The sequence below is a fragment of the Eucalyptus grandis genome, chromosome 5 (genome assembly GCF_016545825.1).
Source record: "Eucalyptus grandis isolate ANBG69807.140 chromosome 5, ASM1654582v1, whole genome shotgun sequence".
In the NCBI taxonomy this organism is placed as follows: Eukaryota; Viridiplantae; Streptophyta; class Magnoliopsida; order Myrtales; family Myrtaceae; genus Eucalyptus; species Eucalyptus grandis.
Window position 1 is genome coordinate 62,390,162 of NC_052616.1, and position 24,975 is coordinate 62,415,136.

The window sequence follows — 24,975 nt, forward strand, 5'->3', positions numbered from 1 at the left end:
CTATTGCATTGGGTCTACGATACCATCGCCATCGAGATGGAGCTAAGAACTTAGCACATTAATATATGAGACAGCCACTGTATACGACTTCCGGATTCCAGTTCCTCCATAGGTCTCGTGAAACTGGGCATGAAAGCAAATAGCTCCTGAATGCAAGATTCGTTTTTTATTTTATTTTAAAGTTACTGATGAGTTTACGACCACACATGTCAACAGTACATCCATCCAAAACAAAGTTCGATAATAAAAACTATGGCGATCCACTCACTTTTCTTTTGCCTTAAAGGATACAAGCTAAAACATGAAAATGAAGACAGTGGGGCTGATGAGTTTCCTGGATTGGATTCCTCGCTTGCCCTCCTTAGACATCCAGATATTTGGCAATAGGAGAATCCCTGCCCTCGCCAGAACAGCAGTGACTCAAAAGCATGGTCATCTACTCAATCATCCTCTCTTTCTGGAGGTAGACCACATGGCAATAGCATTTTCTACACAAGAAATGAGACCAGAAGACAGAGAGAGTTCAACACCAAGTTTGATGGAACAAACTGAAGTGACATGGTTCAGACTTTGAGGGAAATCGTATTGGTAAAAATATCACCAGAATAGCATTACGAGTATCATATAGACTTCAGAACAGAACATGCCAATATATGCTCAGGAAGATTATTGGCCTGCAGTGTTGTCCTTTCGAATCTATGAAGTTAATGCATAATTGATTGGAAAGCCCATGCAGCACATCTATAAAATTAAATGATGAAACTACCCTGGTATGCTATTTTACTTCAATTTTTCACCAACCCAGCAAGAGGAACAGACACAAAGCAAAGCCAAAGCTCATTGTTTAAAGCTCCACCAGCAAAAGAGAGCTTGAACAGCATTTGCTAAAACGAAAAGGAAATTGTACCTAACTTATGGATCACCTGAAAAGGGTTAAAACTGAATTATGACATTATCATGCTGTCATTGGGTATAATTTGCACCATACAACTGACACTGCGATATCCACTCAGATATTGGCGGGACCTATTTTCACGGGTGATCAACACAAAATATACTGGAAATGAAGTAAGTTTCTCAAGCCTAACTCCAATTGCACTCATCCTCACATTATTAATCATTCACAACAAGTGAGACTTAGCGTGGAAAACAAAGTTTAAAAATTAAAACCCAATGAACGGCAAGAAGAATTATCGAATCAACTAAGTAAAATGAGATGCTCCCATCTGCCTATGAAATTGGCTCAGATCCATATATCTCTTTGGTAATAAACAAATAATAATCCTATTGCCTACATACAATATGGTCCCAACGGATCACGACCCATTAAAAATCTACACATACATGGGTAACAATTTGTGCTGAAAACCAAACTCACACCACACAGCATCAATCAAACTAGCATTGGTCTCTACATCACACAACAGAGGATGCCCAGCCTTAACTTACACTACTTCGACACCAATTTGCCAGGATTAGATTTAACGAACAAAGAGAAGCTGAGAAAAGATTTAGATTGCATTGATTTAGCACAATCCCATGACAGCAAAGATGAAACCTTTCAACTAAAATTGAACCCAGAAACCAAAACCCCAGCCACTCTCCGCATCCCTTAAAGAATCACGTTAGTTCCATACCAAAAGACTCAATAATTCTACCACTCATTGGGACTCACTTGGGCATGGAGGGAAAAACAAGAAACAGAATCACAACCAAAGACAAGTTGAAAAACGATTAGACTTAAGTAACAGAGACGAGTGGATTCGGATTGCACTGATTTAGCACAATCCCATGCCGACAAAGATGAAACCTCTCAACTAAAATTGAACCCAGAAACCAAACCCCAGCCACTCTCCACATCCCTTAAAGAACCACGTTTCTTCCAAACCAAAAGACTCAACAATTCATCCACTTATTGACACTCACTTGGGTACGGAGGGAAAAACAAGAAACAGAATCACAACAGGTCAAGATCAAGCACCGATATAAGCAGTGAGAGCTAAGCGAACCTGCATAAAGTTGTAGCGCTCCCTCCCGATGGACTCGTTCTCAGCAATAGCAAAGTACGCCAGAATCGGGTAATGCCCGATGTAGGAAGCAAAGCTGTCCCGCTGAATGTTCACCGCCCACTCACTGAAACCCCCCCCACCCCCAAAAAAAAAAAAGAAAAAACAGAGACAATCCAGTGAGCAGCAGCCAAAGAAAGGACACGCGCGAAACCCGGAAGGAGATCGGGGGAGAGAACTCACAATCGATTCAGGTCGGCATGCCCGGTGCCGACGTACTTGGCCTGGAGATGCTCGAGCTGGGAGTTGATGTTGAACCTGTCGCTGGCCTGCACGAGAGAAAAAACGCGAAAGATTACAAATTGGGGAGGGGTAGGGTTTTCTGGGGGCTCGGCTCCGAGGAGGAGCAAGAAGACACCGCCGGCGTCGGCGTCGGCGTCGGCGTCGGCGTCGGCGTCGTCGGCGGCGGCGGCGGAGGAGAGAGATCGCGGCTTACCTGCATGGTCGGATGTTGAGAAGGACCCCGAGATTGATTGCTCTCTCGTCTATCTGATGAACCGAGTTCGCTTTGATAAAACCTCGTCGAGCCTTTGGCGAGCCCTATTTCGCCCAATTATGTTGTCGTAGGACCCATTTTTTTCTTTTTTTTTTTAAAAAAAAAAGAAGAAGCTATTTTGGTTTATGAAATGAAAACTCTTTTTAATTTTTGGATAATTACACAAATGATTTGTAAAATTTGACCGAATGTGTAATATCGTGCATGAACTTTTAATTTGTTTAATATAATCTTTGAATTTTAGTTCAATATACAAAGTCGTCTTATCTATTTAATGTAATTTATAAACTTTTTTTTTATATATGTTCAATTTAGTGAATATACCCCCTTCTTTTACCTTGAGAAAAATTAAGTGACATTAATATTGACACGCGACACAACATGATTACACATCATTTCTATAAAAAAAATAGAAAACTTTGACACATCGAGACACATTGTATAATCACTATTTGTTAATATCATTAATTATTTCAAATTCAATTATATTCCATTCAATAATCCATAAAACTTGGTAAAAAAAAACAATTTATGTTTCACTATTAAATTTAACATTTAACGATAAGTTGAAAAAAAAGAGTCCAAATTTCATCATCAAATATAACATAAAGTCTTTTGCCCTTTATTATTTTTTATTTGTTTACATATCTACATTATGACCAATTATTTATTGAAAATCCATTCGTTTATTGGAATTGTTTGTCGGAATTCCAAACTCATGTGTCGAAGTGTATTGGAAGAGTTGACCACATGTCAGAAAAATCCAACACGTGTGGAACGTGTTGGAGTATGTCCGAGCGTATTGAATATGTGTCAAACATTCAATACAACACGGAAGCTCCTTCGATATTTTTTAACACGAAAACTCACTTTTTTTATTTGCATTGATTGCGGTCGACAAACTCCTCACTTGAATACAGGACTGGGAAGTCTAGGGAATTGCGAATAAGGTAGTCGACTTGTCACACGGGTCCGATGAGCTAAGAGCTTAGTCCACTCTAGGAACTAAAAGATGTGGAATTACAAAGGTAGAGCCTAAGTAAATGTTACTCGTTGACACCTCTCTCACCGCCACTCTACCTCAACTTCTAAACTGTCATGCTAGTGTCACGGCCGCACAGGTAGCCTTCAAGTGAACGAGGAGTGATCGAGAGCGAATCGATCGGCCCGTGACACTAGACTGCAGCCTAAGGTAAACAAGAGCTTATGGAATTCAACCGATTGAGAACTTCCGGCTTTCACGCAAAACTTTAAAAACATCATCCAATTCTTAAGTAATTATAAAAAAAATCACATGCAAAATTCATGAGCCAATATTAATATACCGAGAGAATTTCAGGTCTTCCAACTTAAGAAGCCATATATATTCTTTGGAACTCCAAACTGATATACTCACGAATCTGAATACGTCCTTAAAAGGCTCACGGAGAAAACAAGCAGGAGAATTGCCCTAGGGTGAGAGACCTCGCGCTGTCCTCATATTCCCTCTCTGTCGGGAAAATAAAAATAGATAGAGAATTAGAGAATCTCACGGTGGTGAAGGTAGATGCCACGTCAAAAATATCCACCTTGACCTCCCACATTTGGAGTGAATAAGGGTAAATTAAATGTTCACAGCTGTGTTGACACACTTTACGGCGTTATCCTTAATCACAGGTCAATACAGTTTCTTGGTAGAGGACAGTGCCGTAAAACGTCAAGTCAGCCAAATGTAGACTGAAGTAAAAAAAGGGAAATACCAAAAGATAGTGGGGGTGGGGAGAGAAAGATTGGAGCGACAGCCACCTTCCTCCCCCAACAGCGGCAGCCTCTCCAGCAAGGTCCAGTCAACGGCGACTGTCGACTCCCCGAACACCAACCAAACCCACAACCAAAGACCACAAAAAAGATTTTTTTTTTTTTTTAAAATCAAAAAGAAGAAGAAAACTCCTCGGAATTAATGGCGACCGCGATGAAAGCATGAATCTTGTCACCTACCCACCATCCCCCTCCCTCCTCCTCCTCCTCCTCCTCCTCCTCCCTCCATTCATTGCTCCCATCCCGCCGGAGCTCCCCGCCGCTCCCCGCAGCGCCGCCGGGTCGCCGCCGCCGTGATGGGAGGGGCCTCGCCGTCTCCCTCCTGCTCCTCTCGCTCCCCGCCGTCCTCCTCGCCGCCGCTTCTTCTTCTTCTTCGGTGGTCCCGCTGGCGGCGTCCAGTGCTGTGAGATTTGTTTCTGGGTTTGCGTGCTTTGTTCCTAATCCGTGGTCGGCGATGTTTGTTTTCGGTGGGCGCTCATTCTCTCTGGCTCTCTCTGTTTTCAGGTGCCCAACGAGACGCTCAATGGCGCCGGCGGTGCTCCCGCGAAGGAGGAGCCGCGAAATGGTACGTAGTGCTCTTCGCTGCTCTTTCGGGCATGTCAGGGGGCTGCGAGGGGACGCGAAAGATGAGTTTTTGAGGGTTTATTTTTGTTCAAGATCGGAACTTGTTATGAACTGCGGAATTGGGTTTCTTTAATGTTTGTTTTTTTATGCTCTCGATTGTTATGTTTGTTCAAGAACGGCTTGACCTGTTGGTTTCTGCTCGCTTTCTTCTGTTGGAATCTGTCTGGCCCTCTTCCAGTTTATCATTATCAGCAGCAGATGTGTGTTGAATGCTGATAAAGTGTGAATCTTGCCTTGGACGTTCTTGTTTTAACACGATTTCCAAATTTGAAAAAGAAGAGATTTGGTAGCTGGGAAATGAACTGCGAGGTGTAATCGTAAAATGACCTTGGATAAGTCGGCAAGGAGACGTCCACCGCGTGACCTGCTCCGTAACTTTTTGAGGGGAAGTATGTATTGACATGCCAGATGAAACGTCCAAGTGGTTGTTCTGCAGAACGTAGCACCCATAGAATAGAAATTGGCTATGTGAACTGGCCTTTCTTGCTTTCGTAGTTATTTTGCTGAAGCTGCATTTGAGCTTCCATGTTTAAAGTTCTGTCTTCATTATTCACAGGAACGTGTCCTAAAGATTGGGTAGTTGGCCCGAGCAAGGGGAAGTGCTTTCGCTTCTTTGCAACACGCCTTTCGTGGAATGATTCGGAGGCCTCCTGTAGAAATGAGAGTGGACACTTGGCAGCTCTGGTATCAATCAAGGAAGTGAATCTCACGCAACAGCTATGCAATAGCACCAGCAGCGGCTGCTGGGTTGGAGGAAGGAAGGTTAATTCTTCTGATAGTTTTGGCTGGAAGTGGTCGGACAATTCTTTGCAGTGGAATGAATCCATCTTCCAAAATTTGACATCAACATCCAATTGCTTTAATACAACTTGCCAACTCAGTAGCTCTGTTGATTCATGTACACTGGTGACTAATGGATCTGCATCTCTCTCTGTTGAAGAATGTCGACAACTGCACTCTTTCATTTGCGTGCGAGAAATGGGTAAAGTCATTATTCATATTTAGAGAGTGCGCACTTTCCCATGTAATTGCCAATTATACTGAGAACCTTTTCAATTACTTTACATGCAGAAAGCAGGTGTTACCACATGCACTGCCACATGGAATATTTCATCATTCTTGTTGTTGTTAGTGGAGTAATTTTTTGCACCACCTTGGCTGTTGTCCTCTGGCTTCTCCTTTACAAGCAAGGCAAAAGGCGCAGAAGGTCACGCAAATTATCCAATCCAGCTGCTTCTGCATTGGTTCCACCATCGTGGAAAGTCTTCACTAAGGAGGAATTGCGGTCAATAACGAAGAATTTCAGTGAGGGAAATCGTCTACTTGGAGATGCCAAGACAGGGGGAACTTATACTGGACTCCTGCCAGATGGTTCTAAGGTTGCGGTCAAGAGATTGAAGAGGACTACTTTTCAGAGAAAGAAGGAGTTTTATTCTGAAATTGGAAGAGTCGCTAGACTTCATCATCCAAATTTGGTTGCAGTCAAAGGATGTTGTTATGATCATGGTGACCGTTACATAGTCTATGAGTTTATAGCTAATGGGCCTCTAGATAGATGGTTACACCACATACCAAGAGGTGGCCGGAGCTTGGACTGGGCCATGAGAATGAAAATCGCCACATCACTTGCTCAAGGAATTGCGTAAGTCTAACCCTTTTTCGATGATCATGTACAGGCTCTAAGATGCTTGCCCTCTTTGTTGTGTCTTTCTTTTCTTTTCCAGTGCTACCTTCAGATTGGTCTTTGAAGTGTGGGTTTTCTATGAAAATTGAAAGCACAGCAGTACATCAATTGCCAATAGTTGGACTAGAAAAAATGGGAACATGATTTCCTGTGCATTATTGATCTAAACAATGAGAATAAACCGGATTAAAGTTTTTGTATACTTTCTACTGTAGCATAACATATGTTTTTCAAGATTCTTACTTTGAAGTAGAAATTTCCTGTATGATGAACAGAATCCTACTTTTTTCTTACTTCTTTTTCTTTTTTGCTTGGCATACAGAATCTTACCTTGTTTTGTTTTACCCATAGATTCCTGCACGACAAGGTCAAGCCTCATGTGGTGCATCGTGATATTCGTGCCGGTAATGTATTACTCGATGAAGAATTCGGAGCCCATCTGATGGGGGTAGGCCTTTCAAAGTTTGTGCCATGGGAAGTGATGCATGAGAGGACAATGATGGCTGGTGGCACACATGGGTACCTTGCCCCAGAATATGTGTACAGAAATGAGATAACTACAAAGAGTGATGTGTATAGTTTCGGAGTGCTCCTGCTTGAAATTGTAACTGGGCGTAGGCCTGCACAGGCAGCTGACTCCGTCGGTTGGCAAAGTATATTTGAATGGGCAACGCCTCTGGTGCAGGCTCACCGGTACCCAGAGCTATTAGATCCACTCATAACTTCATCTTCTTCTGCTAACATTCCAGAAGCTGGAGATATTCAAAAGGTTGTGGACCTTGTTTACACGTGCACACAGCATGTACCATCCATGAGACCGAGGATGTCGCATGTTGTCCACCAGCTGCAACAGTTGGTTCCGCCTGCTGTTTTGTAGTGACTAGCTAGTGCATCAACACAAGGATTTTATTCGTTGTACTTTTTGTCTAGCAACTAACCGCTACAGATTCTCTGGGGAAATTAGAAACGTGGATGAAGGGTTTATCTTCCCTAACTGTTTGTAATTTAGGTAATTGAATTCTGAAAGTGAGAAAGCAGTGTTCTAGGTATGAAGGGAGAATTTGGTCCTGTGGATATTGATGTAGCATGCACTTAGAATTGGATTTTGTTTTGAAAAGAACTCTGAAGTAGTTGGTACTCTCTCTCTCTCTCTCTCTCTCTCTCTCTCTCTCTCTCTCTCTCTCTCAGAGTTAATACTTGAGCACTACAGTAGTAACATATTGGTGAAACTGCGAAGCACTACCCAAGCAGATAGTGAACAAAGGCAACTAATTTGCTCTTTTCACTCTGCAACACTCCTCATCCTTTTATACATCTAGTGGCTTCGTGCTTTCCCAGTTTTGTTGTTGTTTTCTTTTGGGGGTCGTACCTATAAATGAGCCTGGACAGGCATGAGGCACGTTGCCAATTGACAAGTAGGAAAATTTTTAGATTATTCTTGTGCCTATTGTGCTTCTCTTTCTATGAAAAAGATAACCAAATAATCAATAGAGTACTTGAACTCGGTATGCTGTCATTTGGTTGATTCGTCCCGTCTGCTCATATTCACGGGGTTCAAAGATCATCTTTAGTTATTAATGACCGGAAAATAAGATTATGAGCTGCTCGAAGAAACCTGCAGTGCATATATAAAGAACCGTGCATCTCTTTCATATTTCAGGTGGGAAACAGACACTAGAATTGAAAACGGAATAAAGTAAACAGAAACCAGCATCATGCTGGTGAAAGAGAAGGAATATGTATAGATCTAACTGCTTTGGTACTTTCGTCCATTGTAAGTGCTCAAGTACATTATATGGTTCTTTCACCTTATTTTTTAACATCTGATAATCGCATCAAATCTCTATGTGAAACCCCAACTGAGACTCATCTTTAATGCACATATATACAACTCAACAACTCCTATCTAGAGAGCAAGAGGGGTTCTGCCAAGACGTTTCCTTGTGTGATATAATTAGCACAATCCTAATGTGTGTCATGATGAACAGAACCCGACCCTCTCCATTTCTCATAAGGAATGCAAAACATGGATCGAGGAAAAGAAAATATAGTCCAACGTCTGCAGGAAGCATCTTCTTCATGTATCAGCTTTTGCACAGCACGGTGTGTATTGTCTCTCCCTGCCAAAGTAAAAGACGACAAAGGATTAGTATGTAAAAGCCTGGCTTCCTCGAAAAAAAAGGAGGTGAGGATTGCAGTACTTGTCGTGTCACTTACATCACACCGTTGTTCCTCCTCGGAGTGGCTGCACATCTCTTTGAGCTTCAGGTGCGTGGTGGTTGTCTAGCGGCATGTATTGAGACATAATTGACATGATCTCTGAGTCCATGTACGACTGCAAAGTGCAAATTTTCAGCGAAATATCAGTTCATCGCCAAGGTAAGAGAAAAGGATATGAATCTGTTTCAACCATGTTTGTTTCCACATACCCTGAGCCTGTATTTGTAGAAGATATATCCACCAACTGCAACAACTGCCACAGCTGCCAATACCAATAATGTGACGAACCATCCAAGTCTAGAGCCATTCCTCTCTGCAGAATTGTTCGCAAAGGGACAATTTTTGGTGAAAAAGAGGTTTGTGGAGTTTTTCTTTATGGTAAGAACAAAAATCTAGCCACGCCAGCTGCTTTCTTAGCTCATCTCCATTCTTTTGTTAGGCCCTTCAGGACATATGTATGACTATCATCTATCATGCATAATTCTCTCTCACCAAGAGAAAAGATAGCTAAAATAAGAAGCAGAGGCAGTTTCATAATCAAGACTGCTTCCTACAGATTTTGGCTAGCACACAAACGGTTTCAGAAGTAGAATACAATTGCCTCACCAATGCATGTATTGTTCTGCGCGATATATATTTGGTTTCCCTTGCACTTGCAGTCAAATCCACCCCATTTGTTCTTGCATGAGCAACCATCGCATTGACAAACTAAATGTTCCTTGCATTCATCAACATCTGGGAAGCAATGATAGCAGAAGGTTGATGCATTGTTGATGTCACAGATGACTATGTAAAAATAATTTCTCAAGTCACATAGGTAAAATTTTGCACCTTCACACGTGTGACCATCCCCGTGAAATCCAGGTGGGCATCTGCATCCAGACAATTGAGACTCCTGTTGATATGAACAAGGACAATGAGTGAGACAAGTTATATGTCAGACCAAGTGAAACTTCTGGTGGTGGGTAACGTTGTTATGAACTGTAACAAGGAAACTAATGCAAACAAAAAGCAATAAGTAACAGTACTGAACTGAGCATGCTGAGAGGGTTATCCCATCTTTGGTATCTGACCAGCAACCTCCATTGCTGATGGCACACCTTCCAGGTCCATGTGCTGCCATTCATGGACGAAAGAATGAGTACCAAGCTAATGCATTCACTATCTGGTCTCTTGGTTAGCTAATATAATGGATTAAACAGAGGCAACGATATCTTTAACCCAGCAAGGAATGCGTGGGAGCATGGCTTTGCAAAAAACTACTTGCAAAAGTGAATTTATAGCCAAATACATGTCCTCAGCTACATATCCAACAGTCGGCACATACCAACCAGAAATAATTTCTCCGTCTCTATTTAGATATTCCCATCATTCACAAAAGCCATCACCAGTCATCAGCACCCAAAACTGGTTTCTCTTTTACCCTTTTCCATTCTAAACCACTTGCTCAAATGGTTGGATGTGGTGAATGCTCTACACTTCAGGGGAAGAAACAACACATCTATGATATGCCAGTCATTGGTGAAGCGATAAAGCTGTACCTTCACAAGAAATATAGCCATCTCCTTTGTACTGAACACCTTGTACACTGGGGCACTCGCAAACCCTTCCTCTAAACGTGTCCTGGAAAAAGAACAGTTCGGTTTAATTGCAAAACTGACAGTCGTGGACAGATGCAAAAAATTTGAGGAAGGCCTTCAGAGTGTACTCTGCAAGCTGTAACTGTAACATTTGACTGGACATCGCGCCAACAACCGCCATTATTTTCAAGGCACTCATTGGTCTCAAGATCTGTGAAGAAGTATCAGACCATCAGGAAGTGTCAAATAATATGGCAAACATTGAACTGCAAGTCATCAATTGGGAAAAGGACATAGATAAAATACAAAGATTAACCTGCACTCAAACAAACTAGAGGATCCGTCCCCTCCTTAAATCCAGCACATATGGCTTTCAGCACAGCAGTTCTCTCCAATTTTCCTAGAGAGTAACAAATAGATGACTTCCTCAGTAAGTACACATTTACCTTACATACGAAGAAAACGATAGATACTGGGCAAGCATAGATATTGAATCAGTCTGTAGCTATTTATACAGGAGAGAAATGCAAACGGCTTAACTACACAAGCAATTGGGAAGATCCCACAATTTCAATTTCTGTCACACTATAACACCTAGAATTGTAAAACAAACCTCGATACTGAACATCGTTGATGACTAGCGTTGGCAATATGGTCACATCACCTCGAGATCCTCGGCCAACCTAGATATCAGTTATATAGATAGAGAAAATTAGAAAACTTCACTTGTATTTTTGTCTTTAAATTAGCTCTAGAGAAACTTTTGAAAAATCTACTTATTTCAAACGCGCTGCAAAAGAGGAACAAAGACTAAGCATTACCTGGCGCTCCTGCTCAGTTTTCAGGACTTCATTCTCGACATCAGCTTCGGGATTCCCAATGCATCTTTGAATTTTATCAACAGGCAAACCTGGCCAAATACTCAACCTCATTCACAATTACAGTCACACAAACGAAAAACTAAATAATTCCCAAGAACAGAACTCACCAAGTGATTTGATCACATCCATGCCGCAATCTTTGCTATATTTCTTTTCCTTCATGGAACATCTGATGTGAAAGTCAGTCACATAGTCCCACCAAACCCAGGAGTGGTTGCTCTCCTTCGCGATGCGATGAACACAGAGTTGCCTCAAGTTCTCAATGACCACATCCTTTCCATCATATCCCTCCCCAAAGTCCTGCTCCGGGTCTGGCGCGCAGTATCTACCATTGTTTATGCACTGAGACTTGCATTGGTTGCTCTCAATAAAAGCCCGAGGACAGTACCAAGTGATATAGTGCGGCGTGAACAAAGTGTAACCACGCTTCTCGAGGATCTGGGCATGGCCCTTGAAATTCTTCACGAAGTTCATCTGCTCATCACATCGGATCCCGCACTCGTCATTGCTATTGGTCCAGAACTCATACTCGACTCTGTCATCAGGGTGAGGCATGGACTCTCTCCAATCAAGTTCTATTATGACCTCTTCGTTTTTCTGCAACGCTAGCTTCAAGCTCTCCCCAAACGACTTCTCTATAAGAGCCGATGGAATTCCAATCTTCTCAATGTATCCGTCAGCGTCAGAGCTCTCCTCAGGCGAATCCATGGTTATTAAAGGCTCATCCCTGTCATCAGCGACTAGCACCGCGGCAGCTCCGGCCTGCTGGCCATGCCACACTTTCTTTGCAAAATAGCAACCTGAAGCAGGATTGAATTCAAGAAGTTTGTCTTAGCATCTAAGCCACGAGCCGTGCCAAACAGAGCTGTCCTCCGAAATCAAGAACAAGATCTGTCTTTCTGATTTCTATCGATGTTGAAAACAAACCAATAGAATCAATCTTTTCATGCCAGCAAAGTACTATGATCCCACATAACTAGTCTAACCAACAATGATCACGGGGTCTAAAGTTGAAGACCATTCAGCAAAGTATATCATAATAACACAGAAAGGAACTGCACGGACACATCTAAGAATTTGAGAGAGAGAGAGAGAGAGAGAGAGAGAGAGAGCAGTTACCTCCACGGTCAAGAAGGAGGATGGTGGGTCGTAAAGACTCGGGCTTGAAGGGCTTATCACCATCAAAGGCCGCGCAACCGGAGGAAACATCCTTGCCAGGATAGGCCACAGAGCCAACCAGGATGCCTCCATACTTGGGCACTCCGAAGTTGCCGATGGCTCCATCGTGCTTCGACCTCAGGGTCAGCGGTGAAAGGACCTTGATGCTGCTCTTCTCCACTACGAAGTGAGCCCAGCAAACAGAGCTCGTGGCCAATGCAAACACCAGAAGCAGGGCTCCGAGCAGAGCCATGGTGGGTGTGCAATGGATTGGAAGGCTCTTCCCTGATGCAAACGTGATGGTGTTTGTATCAAACAGTGAGAGGGGAGTTTAAGGAAGAAGGAAGGCGTTAGTTGACTATTGGACAGACTTTGGAGGGAGGGAAGGAGGGAGAGAGAGAGAGATTCACCTGGGGGTGGTTTGATGTCCTTGTAATAAGAAATATATATATGTATATATGTATAATATATATAAAGAAAAATGTAGCTGTGACGTAAAGGAAAAGGGAGGGAAGGAGGGAGGAGAGAGAAGGGGAGGGAGGGTGGTTGACGGAGTCTGCCCAACGACCATGCTTGGTGCAGCTCAGCCACTTGTACTTTACAAGTCTCTCCCATCTCATTGGACTTGGTCTTCAGCCACAATCATCCCCTGTTTTAACCTTTCTTGCTGATCTGATCTGATCTAATTTCTTAAATGTCCTTGCTCCTTCATCAGTGTAGTTCTATTCTTTGCCAAAGCCATGAACACCTGATGAGTTCCGTTATAAAATTCCAATATATCTCTTTATCTCAGATCGCTCGTATTAGATTTGATGTGCTGGTAAATGAATTTCTTATAGCCTTCGACTAGCGTAAAGCTTTTTAAAACCATGCAAGCGCCGGTGATCCGTTACCTGAATGAGCAAAGTCACGCTAAAGATGGACCCAAGTGCGACTACCTGGAATGGTACCGACGTTGTACTGAAAAATATTCCTAGGAGATTTTAATGTTAACAAAACTTAACCCAAGTATTTAACAAGTTCATTTTAGTACGTAGAGGCTCATATCTAAACATGCAAAAGCTAGGATTTGATTCTACAAGCATTTTAGTCAAATTTTGCTAAGTCGGAATCTACAAAAGGAAGGGTGTAGAACCAAAATCCTGGTTCTGCAAAACATTCAGACTTGATTGTCGGGCATTATTCCTATATAGATTTGTCAATCATTAAAGCATTGAAGATCCAGTTTGTAGCAATAAAGTATGATCTTTCGAGATTATTTATGCAATAGATCATAGATTACTTTGCTCAAGTAATAGGTGAAATGACGATATCAAAACTCGTCCCCAATAGATAACTCCCCATCAATAGAAAATCCAATTAACAGCCCAAATTAAGGGAAGGATCTGCACATATTTTCAAAGATTTCTTCCGAGATTGTAATTAGATGGATTTACAGCCCAAATTGGGTCTAACACTTAATCTATAGCAGGATTGATATAGAAATTAGTCAAGTTCTGTGTGGCGGTAGGTTTTACACTTATATAAGGCGGCATTTGTAATCGTGGCATAACCGGTGGAATTTAGCATATCTAGGCCGCTAGAGCTAGAAGAGAGAAGTAAGCACAACCAAGCCAAACCTTTATGGTTCTCATTTAAAATATTAATCTCCCTAAAATTGTCGAACGTTGCTACTTATATTGCTAGCTCATTCTACACATGGAGGCAAATATTTTATGGGGTTGGTCCTACAAGATTAGGTTAGGTTTTCTTGAGAAACCAACTCGCCGCCCTCCCCTCCCCGTTGCTTGTTTGGACCTAACAAATTATGCTAGTAGTAGTTACAACCTCAAAGTAGCAGGAAGCGTTTAAAAAGGTGTAGACTCGAGTGAACCATGACCCACGGACCTAGATGGAGTTCCCTACGATTAGATAAGCCGTCCTTGAAGCAGAAATTGATCCCGCAATTAGCGTGGGATCGGGGACACGATTTATGGTCTGTGAATTGAAGGACGAACTGGTCAAACCCCTTTCGAAACTTCGAAAAAAATCCCCTTTTCCATCTAAGTCTTTTCCAATTTAGACGAAGCCAATGCATTACATCCTCCATTGGCCTGAGGTAAAGGTGACGCGAAAAGCTTCGTGGGAAAGGACTACCGAGGTGGATTCCATACACAATGGAATTTCCACAACGATTAAAGATTAACAAAACCAGACCCTTCAAGAAGGGAGGGAGAGAGAGAGAGAGAGAGACGTGTAACTCGTGTGCGTAATTTACTTTTGAGAGAGGGAAAAATGACGCCATCCTTTTCATTTGGTTATTCAATAAAGATGAAATCCCTCTTTCTGAAGCGTTCACTTTGCTTTCGCCTTATCCCTCCCTTTTCTTCCAGGTTCATCCAACTCACGTCATCCCATCCAGAAATTGCTGAATAATCAAGGCTAAAATTGATGTTCTGTCTGAGAGAAGATTAGTCCGAGCGAAGCAGGTTCCTAGAATTAGGGATGGATTCCTTCCTTATCGACAGCATATGCAGAAAAGTCTAAAAGAGGATGACTCCAATTGGCGAAAGCAAAAGTGAAAATGAAAACCCGAGTAGGGTGCGCTCGTGACAAGTCCATCCTCACGGATTAAAGCCAAAAGCCAAACCAATACACGATTTCACTACCAAAATACATGTAAGATTGGCAAAAGGGTAGACCAAAAATGACAGAATAGTAATGAGGGAGTGCAAGTTGAGAGGTGACTTCCAGAGAAAACGGATAAAGAGCACGTGTCGCGCATCGACTCGGCTCGTTTGCACACCCTTGCAATCTGACTGGGGGAGGCCATTGCAGAGCAACAAAGTCAAGCCAACCCTCTCTTTCTCATCACCTTCTTTTATCTTTTTCTTTTCTTCTCTTTTCTTTTTCCGGTGAGGTCAATCCGATTTGTTTATATGCCTCTGGATCTGTCGTGGGAAAAAAAGAAAGCATTTCTTCTTTCTTGATGTGCATGATAAATTTTTAAGGGGGACTATTTTTCGAAAGGGGTGTACGTATGCATATTCTATTGAGTTACTGCTACTAGGGTAGGCTACATCATTGGTTGAGTTGACTTGGAAATGCGGTGCAAATGCACCAGACTTTGAAAATTCCAAGGGGCTCTTCTTCGTGCGCGACGGGGCAAACCAAGTACGTGCGGGAAGGGTTTGAAGTTCGAACCATACGACAATGAATGACGATTAACATTTTTGGGAGACTGGGTCAATGAAGACTTTTGAAGGACCTGCTCCATCGAAGGCAGCAACCGGGAAAGATCATCGGAAGAGCCAGAGCGTGAGACAGACGGCATGGCAGATGTGGAACGGGGGACTATCATCTTGATGTAACCTTCTCAGTAGTCCAAATCACGTGTATATGGGTTTAATCTAAGCACGATATTTACACCGCGTCAAGTTGAATTTATATGATTTTCATGAAGCATGAGAGCGTAAGATAGACGGCATGGCTGATGTGGAACGAGGGAAATCACGTGTATATGGGTTTAATCTAAGCACGATATTTACACCGCGTCAAGTTGAATTTATATGATTTTCATGAAGCATGAGAGCGTAAGATAGACGGCATGGCTGATGTGGAACGAGGGACTATCATCTTGATGTAACCTTCTAAATAGTCAAAATTGCGTGTATATGGGTTAAATCTAAGCATGACCCTTACACTACGTCAAATTTGATTTATATGATTTTCAAGAGGCATGGAGCATCAGCTCCATGCAGTGTAAGAGTCTTCCCATAATGAGATGGAAATTGCCATTAGGAGTGAGTATAAGAGACGGAGCGTTGAATGAGGAACGAAGGACTTGTCATCTTGATGTAACCTTCTTAATAGTCCAAAAATCACATGTATATGGGTTAAATCTAATACTGCATCAGACTGAATTTATAGGATTTTGAACTAGCATGAAGCATGAGCTCCCTGCGACGTAAGAGTCTTTCCATAGTGGGCTGGAAATTGCCATTCGGGGTGAGCATGATCGAGATTGGGCCAATCCGACACTTAATTCATGAACCAATACGCACAGTGTTGATCCCAAATTTTTTGAATCAATGATCGGACGGAATCCGATTCAATTCCAAGTCAACTTGAGATCAACCGATTATTTTTTTTGGTTTCATTTTGGTGTTCTTTGAAAGAATAAACATACCATTGTAAATTACATATCTATCAACAATACAACATTGAACAATTAAACTATGAACACTAATACACATCAAACATAAATATAAGATAAAGTAACCCAAAAAAAAAAAAAAAATCAAACTTGCTAAAAGTGACAAATCATAAAAGCAAACACGTAAGGTGAGGACCAACCCAATTCCCTTGGGAACCGGATTAGGATCAGCCGGGGTGGGCCAATCCAACCCCGGACCAATGCTCAGCCCTAATTGCCATTGCCATCACAAATCATCCATGTAGGATTGAGAATCGAAATGCTATCCATTGATGGGGCTGGTTTGGTCAATGGATGGCCCAATCAAAACTTCAAGTTCATACCCTTCGAGGATTTTAGGCCCATGAAGCACCGTCTGATTAAGTCACAGAAGACAGCCCACCAGGATAGAAGCCTAAATAACGATGGTCCTCCTAGTCTTAAGTGAAGAATAGGGAAACGTCCGGTGTTCTTTACAATAGCGGCCCAAACGATGCTTAGTCGATCTTTGATACAACAGTCCTCATCAGAAATATATTATTCACCATGAGCCCTAGAGATTTGATCAAGTAATGGGTCCCCTAAACACGAAATGTTATACACCTAGTGACAGATGGTGAAACTGCAATTATATGAACCGGGTTCGTATGCCAGTTTCTTTAGAAGGATACCATACAACAGCAATTGCAACAGAAGTAGAGATTCTCATTTCTCATTCAGGATACGTAATTTAAACAAAAACTCTGCAAGTACTAGGAACAAAATTGCGTTCTGGTTACATAACATGAACACTCCCCCACCAAACTTTACGCATTACTACTAAATTGTTAGAAACATATTAACTAAGCATAAGTAAGCCTCGCACCCGGATTAGGAAGCTTCTCCCACGTCCAGTCAGCCAAAAAACTTCGATACGGGACAATATTTCCTCCAAAAGGTGTTCAAATGTTGCGCTTTCTCCTGAACTTGCCCTTACCGCTGCGCTTGTTTTTGCCCACCTTGAATTTCCTCTTGGATTTCTTCCCTACACCACCAGCTGGCTTCAAGGAACTCTTGTTTTGATTGTCATCGGCCATTTCTACATCTGTTCAAGCACCAAATCATTCAGACAATCTAACCACCACGAAAGAAGCTACAGCACAGAGTTGATACTACAATGGCAAAGGCAACCAGGCGAAAACACAATGAATCCTTCCAGTCTCTCAGCTTAAGACTTATTTCCATTCTTTGAGGATCCAATCATTTGTCAACTCCTAGTTATGTCCGAGACAGCAAATCAGGACAATTGTATGCAAGATTGAGAAGAGAACTACTGGTCACAGTGCATGCACAAGTTCAGACCAGAACTCAGAGCAATTTTGGCTAGGAGTCGAAAGAAATTATTTGTCAGAAACCGAACAGAATTATTCAATACACAAATAGCATCTGTATACAATTGACTTCCTTCACCGATCTTTTAGCCACTAACTTTCTAACTGGAAACAAGAACAGATTTGTTCAGCTAAAATCTAATAGATTTTCCTCATGTCCTAGCAAGTCAGTCAGTCAGAACAGGTCATTGTCATGCACAATAGAAGGAAGCAAAGCAGAATTGCCAAGAAACAGAAAACAGTGCAAGGCTCTTTCAGCATTAGAAAACTCCCCTCCTCATATCATTACTTCACAGCTGCACACTACAGCAGCACCAGGCTAATCTACTTTTCCTAAAAGCTCGACCTTTGAGTAAAGCAGGGGTTTGCAGCTCACGGTCGAATTACCGAAATCTCCGCATAATCACTAGGGTGAGGGATACAGCCCAATTCGCGAATCATTCAAGTCTAAGAGACGAACTTGCCGCTGCATCAGTACGATCCAGCAATGACGCCTCCGTTGCGAATTCAATCGCCCATTCCGCAATCCAAATTCCACAGCGATTCATAAGTAAGTCCCATTCAGCAGACGAATCGGACGCTACTTGGAACTAAACTCTCCAATATTCACCATACAAGCTTGCTTACAAGCACCGAAGTCACAACCCCAAAATTCCATCAAAACCAACCACTTGAAATCATAGACATAACGGCACAAAACCGAGCAACAGCACCGCCCAGAATCCGACGACGACAGAAGCTAAAACACGAGGCGAAGCGGAGAGAGCGCGTACCCATGGAGGCGGCGGCGGCGGCGGCGGCGTCCATGGAGGTGGAACTGGAGTTGAGGAGAGCGGCGGCGGGGAGCTTCGGGGCGGCGAGGGCGGCGGCCTGGGCGGCGAGCTTGGCGATGTCCTTGCCGTCGTAGAAGGGCTCGACGATCTCCCTCCGGATGGCCCTCAGCCTCTTCAACCTCTTCGATCGCATCGACTTCGCCATCTCTCTTCTCTCTTGCAACAACCGCGAACGTCCTCGAAGGCGAGACTTGCTGGAGAACTAGGGTTTTGAAGCCGAGCCGGCTTTATAAGTTCTCCATCTTGCAAAGCTATAGCCACTTTGACAAAATTACATTTTCGCCCCTACATTTAGGATATTATTCTATTTGGCGCGCTACTTTTGTCTTTTTTCTTGCAAATTACCCTAGGAATTCGCCAAAAATCACATTCCCCATTTTTTAATTGGGAAAAGACCCACCAAAAACCCCATACTTTACCAAAAATGATGAATTTACCCCAATTTTTTTTTATGATATGAAAAGGCCCCAACTTTACAAAACTATGACATATTTACCCTATTAAAGGCATTTTCGTTTCATTCTTTCTATTTTTCCCCTTGGCGAAGCCAATGAAGGGGTGCCATCGGAGAGGTGCCTCGCCGGGGCGAGGGCCTCCTCACCGGCCAGGCTTTGCCATGGCCGGCGGAGGGAAGAAAGAAGAAGAAGAAAAAAAAAATTAAAAGTAAAAAGACCAAAATGCCCTATAAATTAGGATAGATGTGTCATACGCATTAAAGTTTAGGATTTTTTGTGTCATAAAAAAATGTTTGGGATAAATGTGTCATGGTTAACAAATTTCGGAATTTTTCATGTCACAAAAAAAAAAATTTTGGGTAAATTTGTCACTTTAGGTAAAATTTAGGATTTTTGGTGATTTTTTCCCTTTCCAATTTGATCTTTTACAATTGATGAGAAGGTCTCCATTGTCATTGTGCCACTTTTTGATCTTACTGGGGTGGACTATGCTTGATACTCTTGGATTCCGGCACCAGTCGACAAAAATTTCTCCCAGGAGTAAATTAAGACTTATTATGCTAATTTCGAATCTATAAAAATGTACAATATTTAGGCTTGTTGGTAACGGGTTGTTTGAATTCTGATTCTAATTGGCCATAGTAGGCGAATGCAATGTTTGGACCTTGCCCTAATGCCTTCACAAGTTTAATGTATAGCATATGTAAAAAATTTCTTCACTTTAACCTCATGATAAATGGGTTTTGAGATTTTTCCATTTTTATTCAATCAGGTTCCGAACTATGGACGAAGTGACTTGCAAATATGCACCACTTTCTCCGTTCCATTTTGATCTTCCACCTCTAAGCGGTATAGCTTTGCTTATATCCTTTGCATGAATCAGCTTTTTCGGGTGTTTTATACACTATAGATGCATCGGGGAAGCCCTAAGTTTTCATTTTGCACCATCTTGTTGCTCACTGAAATATGCTGTATGGTTATTGATGATATATCATTGTTCATGCAAGTATCAAATTCTACTAATTTCAGTTACTTCAGATATAAAAGACCGTGAAGTGAAACAACACGATGGAAGTGCCTTTACAGAATCCGGTATGGCATCACTCAAGATCCCAATTTACATGTGAAGAAAAATCTCCAGACCCCCTCTCTGTTTACGACATTCGCCGGTGATGCGTATGCCTCGTCAAGCCTTGCCGATGAACTCCACGTCGAACAAGAGCACAGACTCCGGCGGAATGATGCATGACCCTGCACCACGAGAAATTGAGCTAAGCGAAACTTGTTTACTGATGATGATGAGGTTGTCATGATGAATGATCAATGGAGTTTTACCTCCTTTGCAGCCAGCTCCTCTCACGCCATAGCCGAGCTCCGGAGGTAGCTTTAGAATCCGTTTTCCCCCTGTAATTGCATGGTATTTAGACAGATGTGCAAGAATGCGTTGCATCATCGCATCAGATGGAATTCATACCAGCAAGCATAGGCGGCACTCCATCCCCACCTAAAATGCCTTCATCCCAACCTTTGATCACCTACACCAAATTCCCATACAAACCAGCTAGTTCAGGTCATTCTGGATTGAGAATCACTCCCTCACTGAACTCAAGAGGGACTAGAAAATGGTAACGAGTACCTCGCCGACCCCAATTTTGAAAGCAAGAGGCTTGCCGCGGCTGTAGCTGCTGTCGAACACCGTCCCGTTCTCCAGTTTCCCCACATAATGCGCCTGCAATCGCTTTTCCCTGTTTCTACACACGTTCTCTACTCCAAAGGAACCGAGAAAGAAAGGAAAAGAGATCAAGTCATGAGACTCCTAACCTTAATGAGCTGTCCTTTGACAGCCTCAGGCCCGGTGCCCACCACTTTGTCGCAGTAGGCGAGCCCCGAGGGCGCCACCGTCAGCTCGCACGGCGCCGTCTCGGCCGCTCCTGCAATCTGGGATTGCCAGGCAATGAGCTGCACGAGGCCTAACCCCATCCCAATAGCTTCTCTTCTGCTGGCAGTGGTGCTCAACAAGTTCAGCCTTGGCCCGACCGAGCAGCTTCCTTTGCTGGTGTTCCTGGATTCATCCACATTGTTTCTGATGACAAATGATACTTCACTTCTAGTCTTCGCGACGCTCCCGGGATAGAAAGTCCCCGGCGGCAACGGCAGCGAACGGGGGCAGCTGCTCATTGCCATTAACCCACCAAGCAAGGAGGACAGGAACTGGAAGTAATGTGGATAGGCTTCGATATTTCTGGTTTGTGTGGACAATAATAATCGATCTTCTTCTCCATTTTGACCAAAAACTAGGAACTGGATCCAACACAGGCTCATGGGCCTCATTCAGCCCAAGCTGACAAGGCCCATCCCATCTTGGCCATCACCCTCCACCCATCACTAGATCATACTCAATCCAATCGATTGGCTCTTGAATTGGGCTCTTCTGTTTCACCTTTTCTAGATCGACTAGCTCGTGATTGATTTAATACCGGTAGCTTATGGTGAAAATTGAATGGATCTCTCTAGAACAAAATTGAGTTGTCCCAAGGAGTTGAGATTGAGTGGTCAAACATTTGTAGAATCAAAGTTTCATGGTAAACCCGCCTTCCATTCAAAATAACATTTGAAATGGCCATGCTAGACACATTATGGGTGAAGTCTTATTTGATGCATGTGGACAGGACGGCTTACGAATATATATGAAATTTATCGATTTTATGTTCAAATACGACCGATATACCGGGTAAAAAAAAAAAGATAGGTAGCACTCAATGTGTAGATTTCAACATCAAAAGCTGGATGAAGACGTGTGATCCATTTGTCCTCAATTTTCCAAGGATTGAACTCGTCACTGAGAAGCCGTTGCTGCCCTTCAAAGTGATCAAAGAATATACATATATACATGACAGCTGATTTAGGAGTGAATGCCTTTATTTTCAGGCCAGCTGGGGTTCTTGTAGTAGAAGGCATGAAAAGAGACTTTTTGCATTCACCCTCTTATCAAAAATTCTGGCAAAGTCTCAATATCATCCATTTTCCTGGCTGCTTACACAAGCTTTTGGATTGATGGGATGATACAGGAAAGGAGTAAACCCGAAGCCAAAGATAAATCAGCCAAAGCCCATCTCTGTCGCTACTGCTAACAAGCCAGATCTTTTGTCCCATCACATCTTCACGCATCTGTATAATTTTCAATCTTCCTCCAGCTAAAATATTCCACGGCCATGGTGTAGAAACTCGTTCTCTGCGAGGAGGGTAGCTTCTCGGTGACGACGGAGTCGACGACCGGGGGGGAGAGGCTGAACGAATGGACGGTTCTTTCTTGTGCTTCACACCCATTTGAAAAAAAAAGATTCGACGATGGAGTGCAAAAGTCATTAAGCAGATCCACACTTCAAGATTTATATATATAGACTCATGACTCATGATTATCTGGTTTTTTCTTCTTCCATTGAAGTATGGAAAGGATGCAAATTAGGGTTACGCTTGTATATACTACTTTGACCGGGCGTTGCCTCCATTTGGTCCTTTCGTCGCTTGATTATACACCATGATTGATGAATGGCCCTCAAGTTTCCACCGAGTTGTTACGTCGTCTTCCTATATAGATTTAGAGTAGTGGCGGCTGCTGCATATGAAACTTGGGAGGCTCTTTCGCCCAGAATTTCTCCGTTTCTCTCTTCCTTATCCCTTCGTGTCTCTGTCAATAAGGCAGTTGTGGGACGACTCTTGTTGACAAACACGCAAGAGGAGGAAGAAAAAGGTTTATTGCACGACCAAAGGGGCCAGATTAGAAGCTATATTAGTTAATGTTGTCGTTCGGTTTAAGTAATGCAATACCTATTTCTATGCTTGATTTCATGAATGACGCATGGAGTCAGGGAAAATTGGTATCAGAATTTCTCGAAATTATCACTATAGGGAATATGTTATAATTATCGCTCTAATAGTTAACCATGACTCATGAGTTCATTACCACATGTAAATTACTCAATATAGTACATTTATTTATCTATTATTGTATTTAAAAGTTAAGCACACAACATGTGATCATGTTAAAACAGTTTTATGTGTTGTAATCATCACTTTAATAGGCAATCGTGAGTGCAATTCCCCATTTATTTTATCTCTTGTTTAATTAATTATTTCATGGTTATGATTTACTTCTAATCATAAAATTTGTGATTATATGTAGAAAAATTAATTACCACATAATTAATAGTATGATTGAAAAAATTATGTAATCACAATTTGAAATTGATTAATATGGTTAGTAATCACGATAATCATCATAGTACGAATGATACAATATTAATTTATGAAAATATTAGAAATCGTCTACTTAATAGTGAGCAAATAATATTATGCTAATTATCATATTAAGAATAACATTTAGTGAAATAAATAGCTATGTATTTATCAAGATGATATAATTATTATTACGTCAATTATTCACCTATTATTTGATATTTTATTTGTTACTCTTATAACAGTTGATTGAGTCAAATAATTAATAGGTGTTATCCTTACAACTATAATTAAATAATTTTAGTTAATTTGGGAATAGCTATTACAACCAGGCAAAATAATAGCAATTACATAGCGGTATTTTGGAAAAAGCAATAACAGCAAGACTATGATGGATACTGTGCGGAGAGATACGGGAATTGTTTATTATTGTAAGCAAACACTGTAATAGGTAGTCAACTTGTAATAAATATGTAATGAGATAACCATCGCTGCAACCAAACATGTTGTGATTCAAACAATATCATCTTTAGGCCACATCTCGAGTTTTTGTTCACTTTTTAAGGTGACTATGTGGTTAAGAGGGTATATAATGAGCCAGAGAGTACCTAGCTCCATAAGGCTCATCAAAAAAGTTCAAAACATTTTGCATTGGTATCAAATTTATTCTTAAATCTTTCAATTGAACTAATTTATTTTGAAAATTTTATATTTGTACTGATTGTGTCCATTCAGAAAATTTTCTTGGAAATCGCTAACATGAAAGCCATCCATCCTCGTGACACGACTAACGTTGACATGAACAAAATTTACAATTCTTTTTAAAATATTTTTTTTCTAAAATTTTATTTTTTACCTTACTTTTTTTTTCCATTGCTGTAGGTAAAGACTTACGATCTCTCACCGGCCTGCTTGTAAGGGTCATGGTCCTTGCCTAAGTCATCGCCAGCCACAGACAAAGATTACCAAGCGCTCACCAAATCCAGCCTAGGTGGCCCTCCCCAAAGGTTGTGAGGCCCAGCCTTCATCCCCGCAACCTCTAGCGAGGGGCCCTCAGCCATGGCTAGCAATGGCCTAGCTTGCTAGCCTTAAACAAAAATAAAGAAAATAAATAAAAAAAAATATAATATAATATAATATTAATAAAATTGTAAAATTTGTCCAAGTAAACGTCAACGTAGGATAATTAGTGTCTATGTTAGTAATTTGTAGCCATAATTAATTGGATTAACTCAATTGGCATAAATACAAAAGGTTTAAAACTAAATTGACCATATTGAAAGGTTTTCGATTGAATTGGTATCAATGTAATTGTTTTAAAGTTTTTGGTACTTTCCTAACTATGTCATCATCAAAAACAAAAACTTTCTTCACATAGATGGTTAAGAATAATGCTAGATT

General features: G+C 41.7%; 5 protein-coding genes across 6 annotated transcripts; 1 reads left to right on the forward strand and 4 right to left on the reverse strand.

Annotated features, from left to right (window-relative positions):
- Window positions 1-132: 132 nt before the first annotated feature.
- On the reverse strand, window positions 133-2,641 carry LOC104445833 (uncharacterized protein At4g14342). Its single transcript, XM_010059762.3, has 4 exons — window positions 2,503-2,641; window positions 2,250-2,335; window positions 2,010-2,133; window positions 133-488 (listed from the first exon to the last, which is right to left on the reverse strand). Exons 1-4 carry the CDS (start codon window positions 2,506-2,508, stop codon window positions 441-443), a joined length of 264 nt encoding a protein of 87 aa, XP_010058064.1. The 5' UTR covers window positions 2,509-2,641; the 3' UTR covers window positions 133-440.
- A 1,884-nt stretch (window positions 2,642-4,525) lies between these two features.
- LOC104445834 (C-type lectin receptor-like tyrosine-protein kinase At1g52310) lies at window positions 4,526-7,807 on the forward strand (the record flags this gene model as incomplete). The annotated part of the gene is made up of 5 exons (XM_010059763.3): window positions 4,526-4,762; window positions 4,864-4,924; window positions 5,540-5,965; window positions 6,055-6,625; window positions 7,019-7,807. Coding segments are annotated over 5 exons (1,821 nt in total), but the record flags the coding sequence as incomplete, so codon positions are not given.
- Window positions 7,808-8,364: 557 nt separating this feature from the next.
- On the reverse strand, window positions 8,365-13,036 carry LOC104445835 (vacuolar-sorting receptor 6). Of its 2 annotated transcripts, XM_039312939.1 has the most exons (14): window positions 12,917-13,036; window positions 12,468-12,791; window positions 11,456-12,148; window positions 11,289-11,377; window positions 11,081-11,150; window positions 10,784-10,867; window positions 10,596-10,678; window positions 10,429-10,510; window positions 9,921-10,003; window positions 9,719-9,782; window positions 9,494-9,622; window positions 9,097-9,200; window positions 8,885-9,002; window positions 8,365-8,787 (listed from the first exon to the last, which is right to left on the reverse strand). In XM_039312939.1, the coding sequence occupies exons 2-13, from the start codon at window positions 12,757-12,759 to the stop codon at window positions 8,886-8,888; spliced, it is 1,890 nt and encodes a 629-aa protein (XP_039168873.1). In that variant the 5' UTR covers window positions 12,760-12,791; window positions 12,917-13,036; the 3' UTR covers window positions 8,365-8,787; window position 8,885. The 2 variants fall into 2 exon arrangements, with proteins under 2 accessions (XP_039168873.1, XP_018730641.2); XM_018875096.2 differs by having other exon boundaries at window positions 12,468-12,934.
- Window positions 13,037-17,364: 4,328 nt separating this feature from the next.
- On the reverse strand, window positions 17,365-19,093 carry LOC104445837. The gene is made up of 2 exons (XM_010059765.3): window positions 18,824-19,093; window positions 17,365-17,764 (listed from the first exon to the last, which is right to left on the reverse strand). Exons 1-2 carry the CDS (start codon window positions 19,026-19,028, stop codon window positions 17,622-17,624), a joined length of 348 nt encoding a protein of 115 aa, XP_010058067.2. The 5' UTR covers window positions 19,029-19,093; the 3' UTR covers window positions 17,365-17,621.
- A 1,252-nt stretch (window positions 19,094-20,345) lies between these two features.
- On the reverse strand, window positions 20,346-21,582 carry LOC104445838 (peptidyl-prolyl cis-trans isomerase FKBP13, chloroplastic). Its single transcript, XM_010059766.3, has 5 exons — window positions 21,160-21,582; window positions 20,975-21,067; window positions 20,813-20,873; window positions 20,674-20,742; window positions 20,346-20,589 (listed from the first exon to the last, which is right to left on the reverse strand). The coding sequence occupies exons 1-5, from the start codon at window positions 21,520-21,522 to the stop codon at window positions 20,525-20,527; spliced, it is 651 nt and encodes a 216-aa protein (XP_010058068.1). The 5' UTR covers window positions 21,523-21,582; the 3' UTR covers window positions 20,346-20,524.
- Window positions 21,583-24,975: the final 3,393 nt, after the last annotated feature.

Coding starts and splice junctions, on each gene's coding strand:
- LOC104445833 (XM_010059762.3), bottom strand. Junction 2,134..2,249: donor CATGCCGACCTGAATCGATT/GTGAGTTCTCTC, acceptor GGGGGGTTTCAG/TGAGTGGGCGGTGAACATTC. Junction 489..2,009: donor AGCGCTACAACTTTATGCAG/GTTCGCTTAGCT, acceptor TTTCTTGTGTAG/AAAATGCTATTGCCATGTGG.
- LOC104445835 (XM_039312939.1), bottom strand. CDS start 12,759: ATGGCTCTGCTCGGAGCCCTGCTTCTGGTGTTTGCATTGGCCACGAGC. Junction 9,783..9,920: donor TAACCCTCTCAGCATGCTCA/GTTCAGTACTGT, acceptor TCATATCAACAG/GAGTCTCAATTGTCTGGATG. Junction 9,623..9,718: donor GGATGGTCACACGTGTGAAG/GTGCAAAATTTT, acceptor ATTGCTTCCCAG/ATGTTGATGAATGCAAGGAA.
- LOC104445837 (XM_010059765.3), bottom strand. CDS start 19,028: ATGGCGAAGTCGATGCGATCGAAGAGGTTGAAGAGGCTGAGGGCCATC. Junction 17,765..18,823: donor CGCCGCCGCCGCCTCCATGG/GTACGCGCTCTC, acceptor GTGCTTGAACAG/ATGTAGAAATGGCCGATGAC.
- LOC104445838 (XM_010059766.3), bottom strand. CDS start 21,522: ATGGCAATGAGCAGCTGCCCCCGTTCGCTGCCGTTGCCGCCGGGGACT. Junction 20,874..20,974: donor TCAAAATTGGGGTCGGCGAG/GTACTCGTTACC, acceptor AATTTGGTGTAG/GTGATCAAAGGTTGGGATGA. Junction 20,590..20,673: donor AGGAGCTGGCTGCAAAGGAG/GTAAAACTCCAT, acceptor CTCGTGGTGCAG/GGTCATGCATCATTCCGCCG.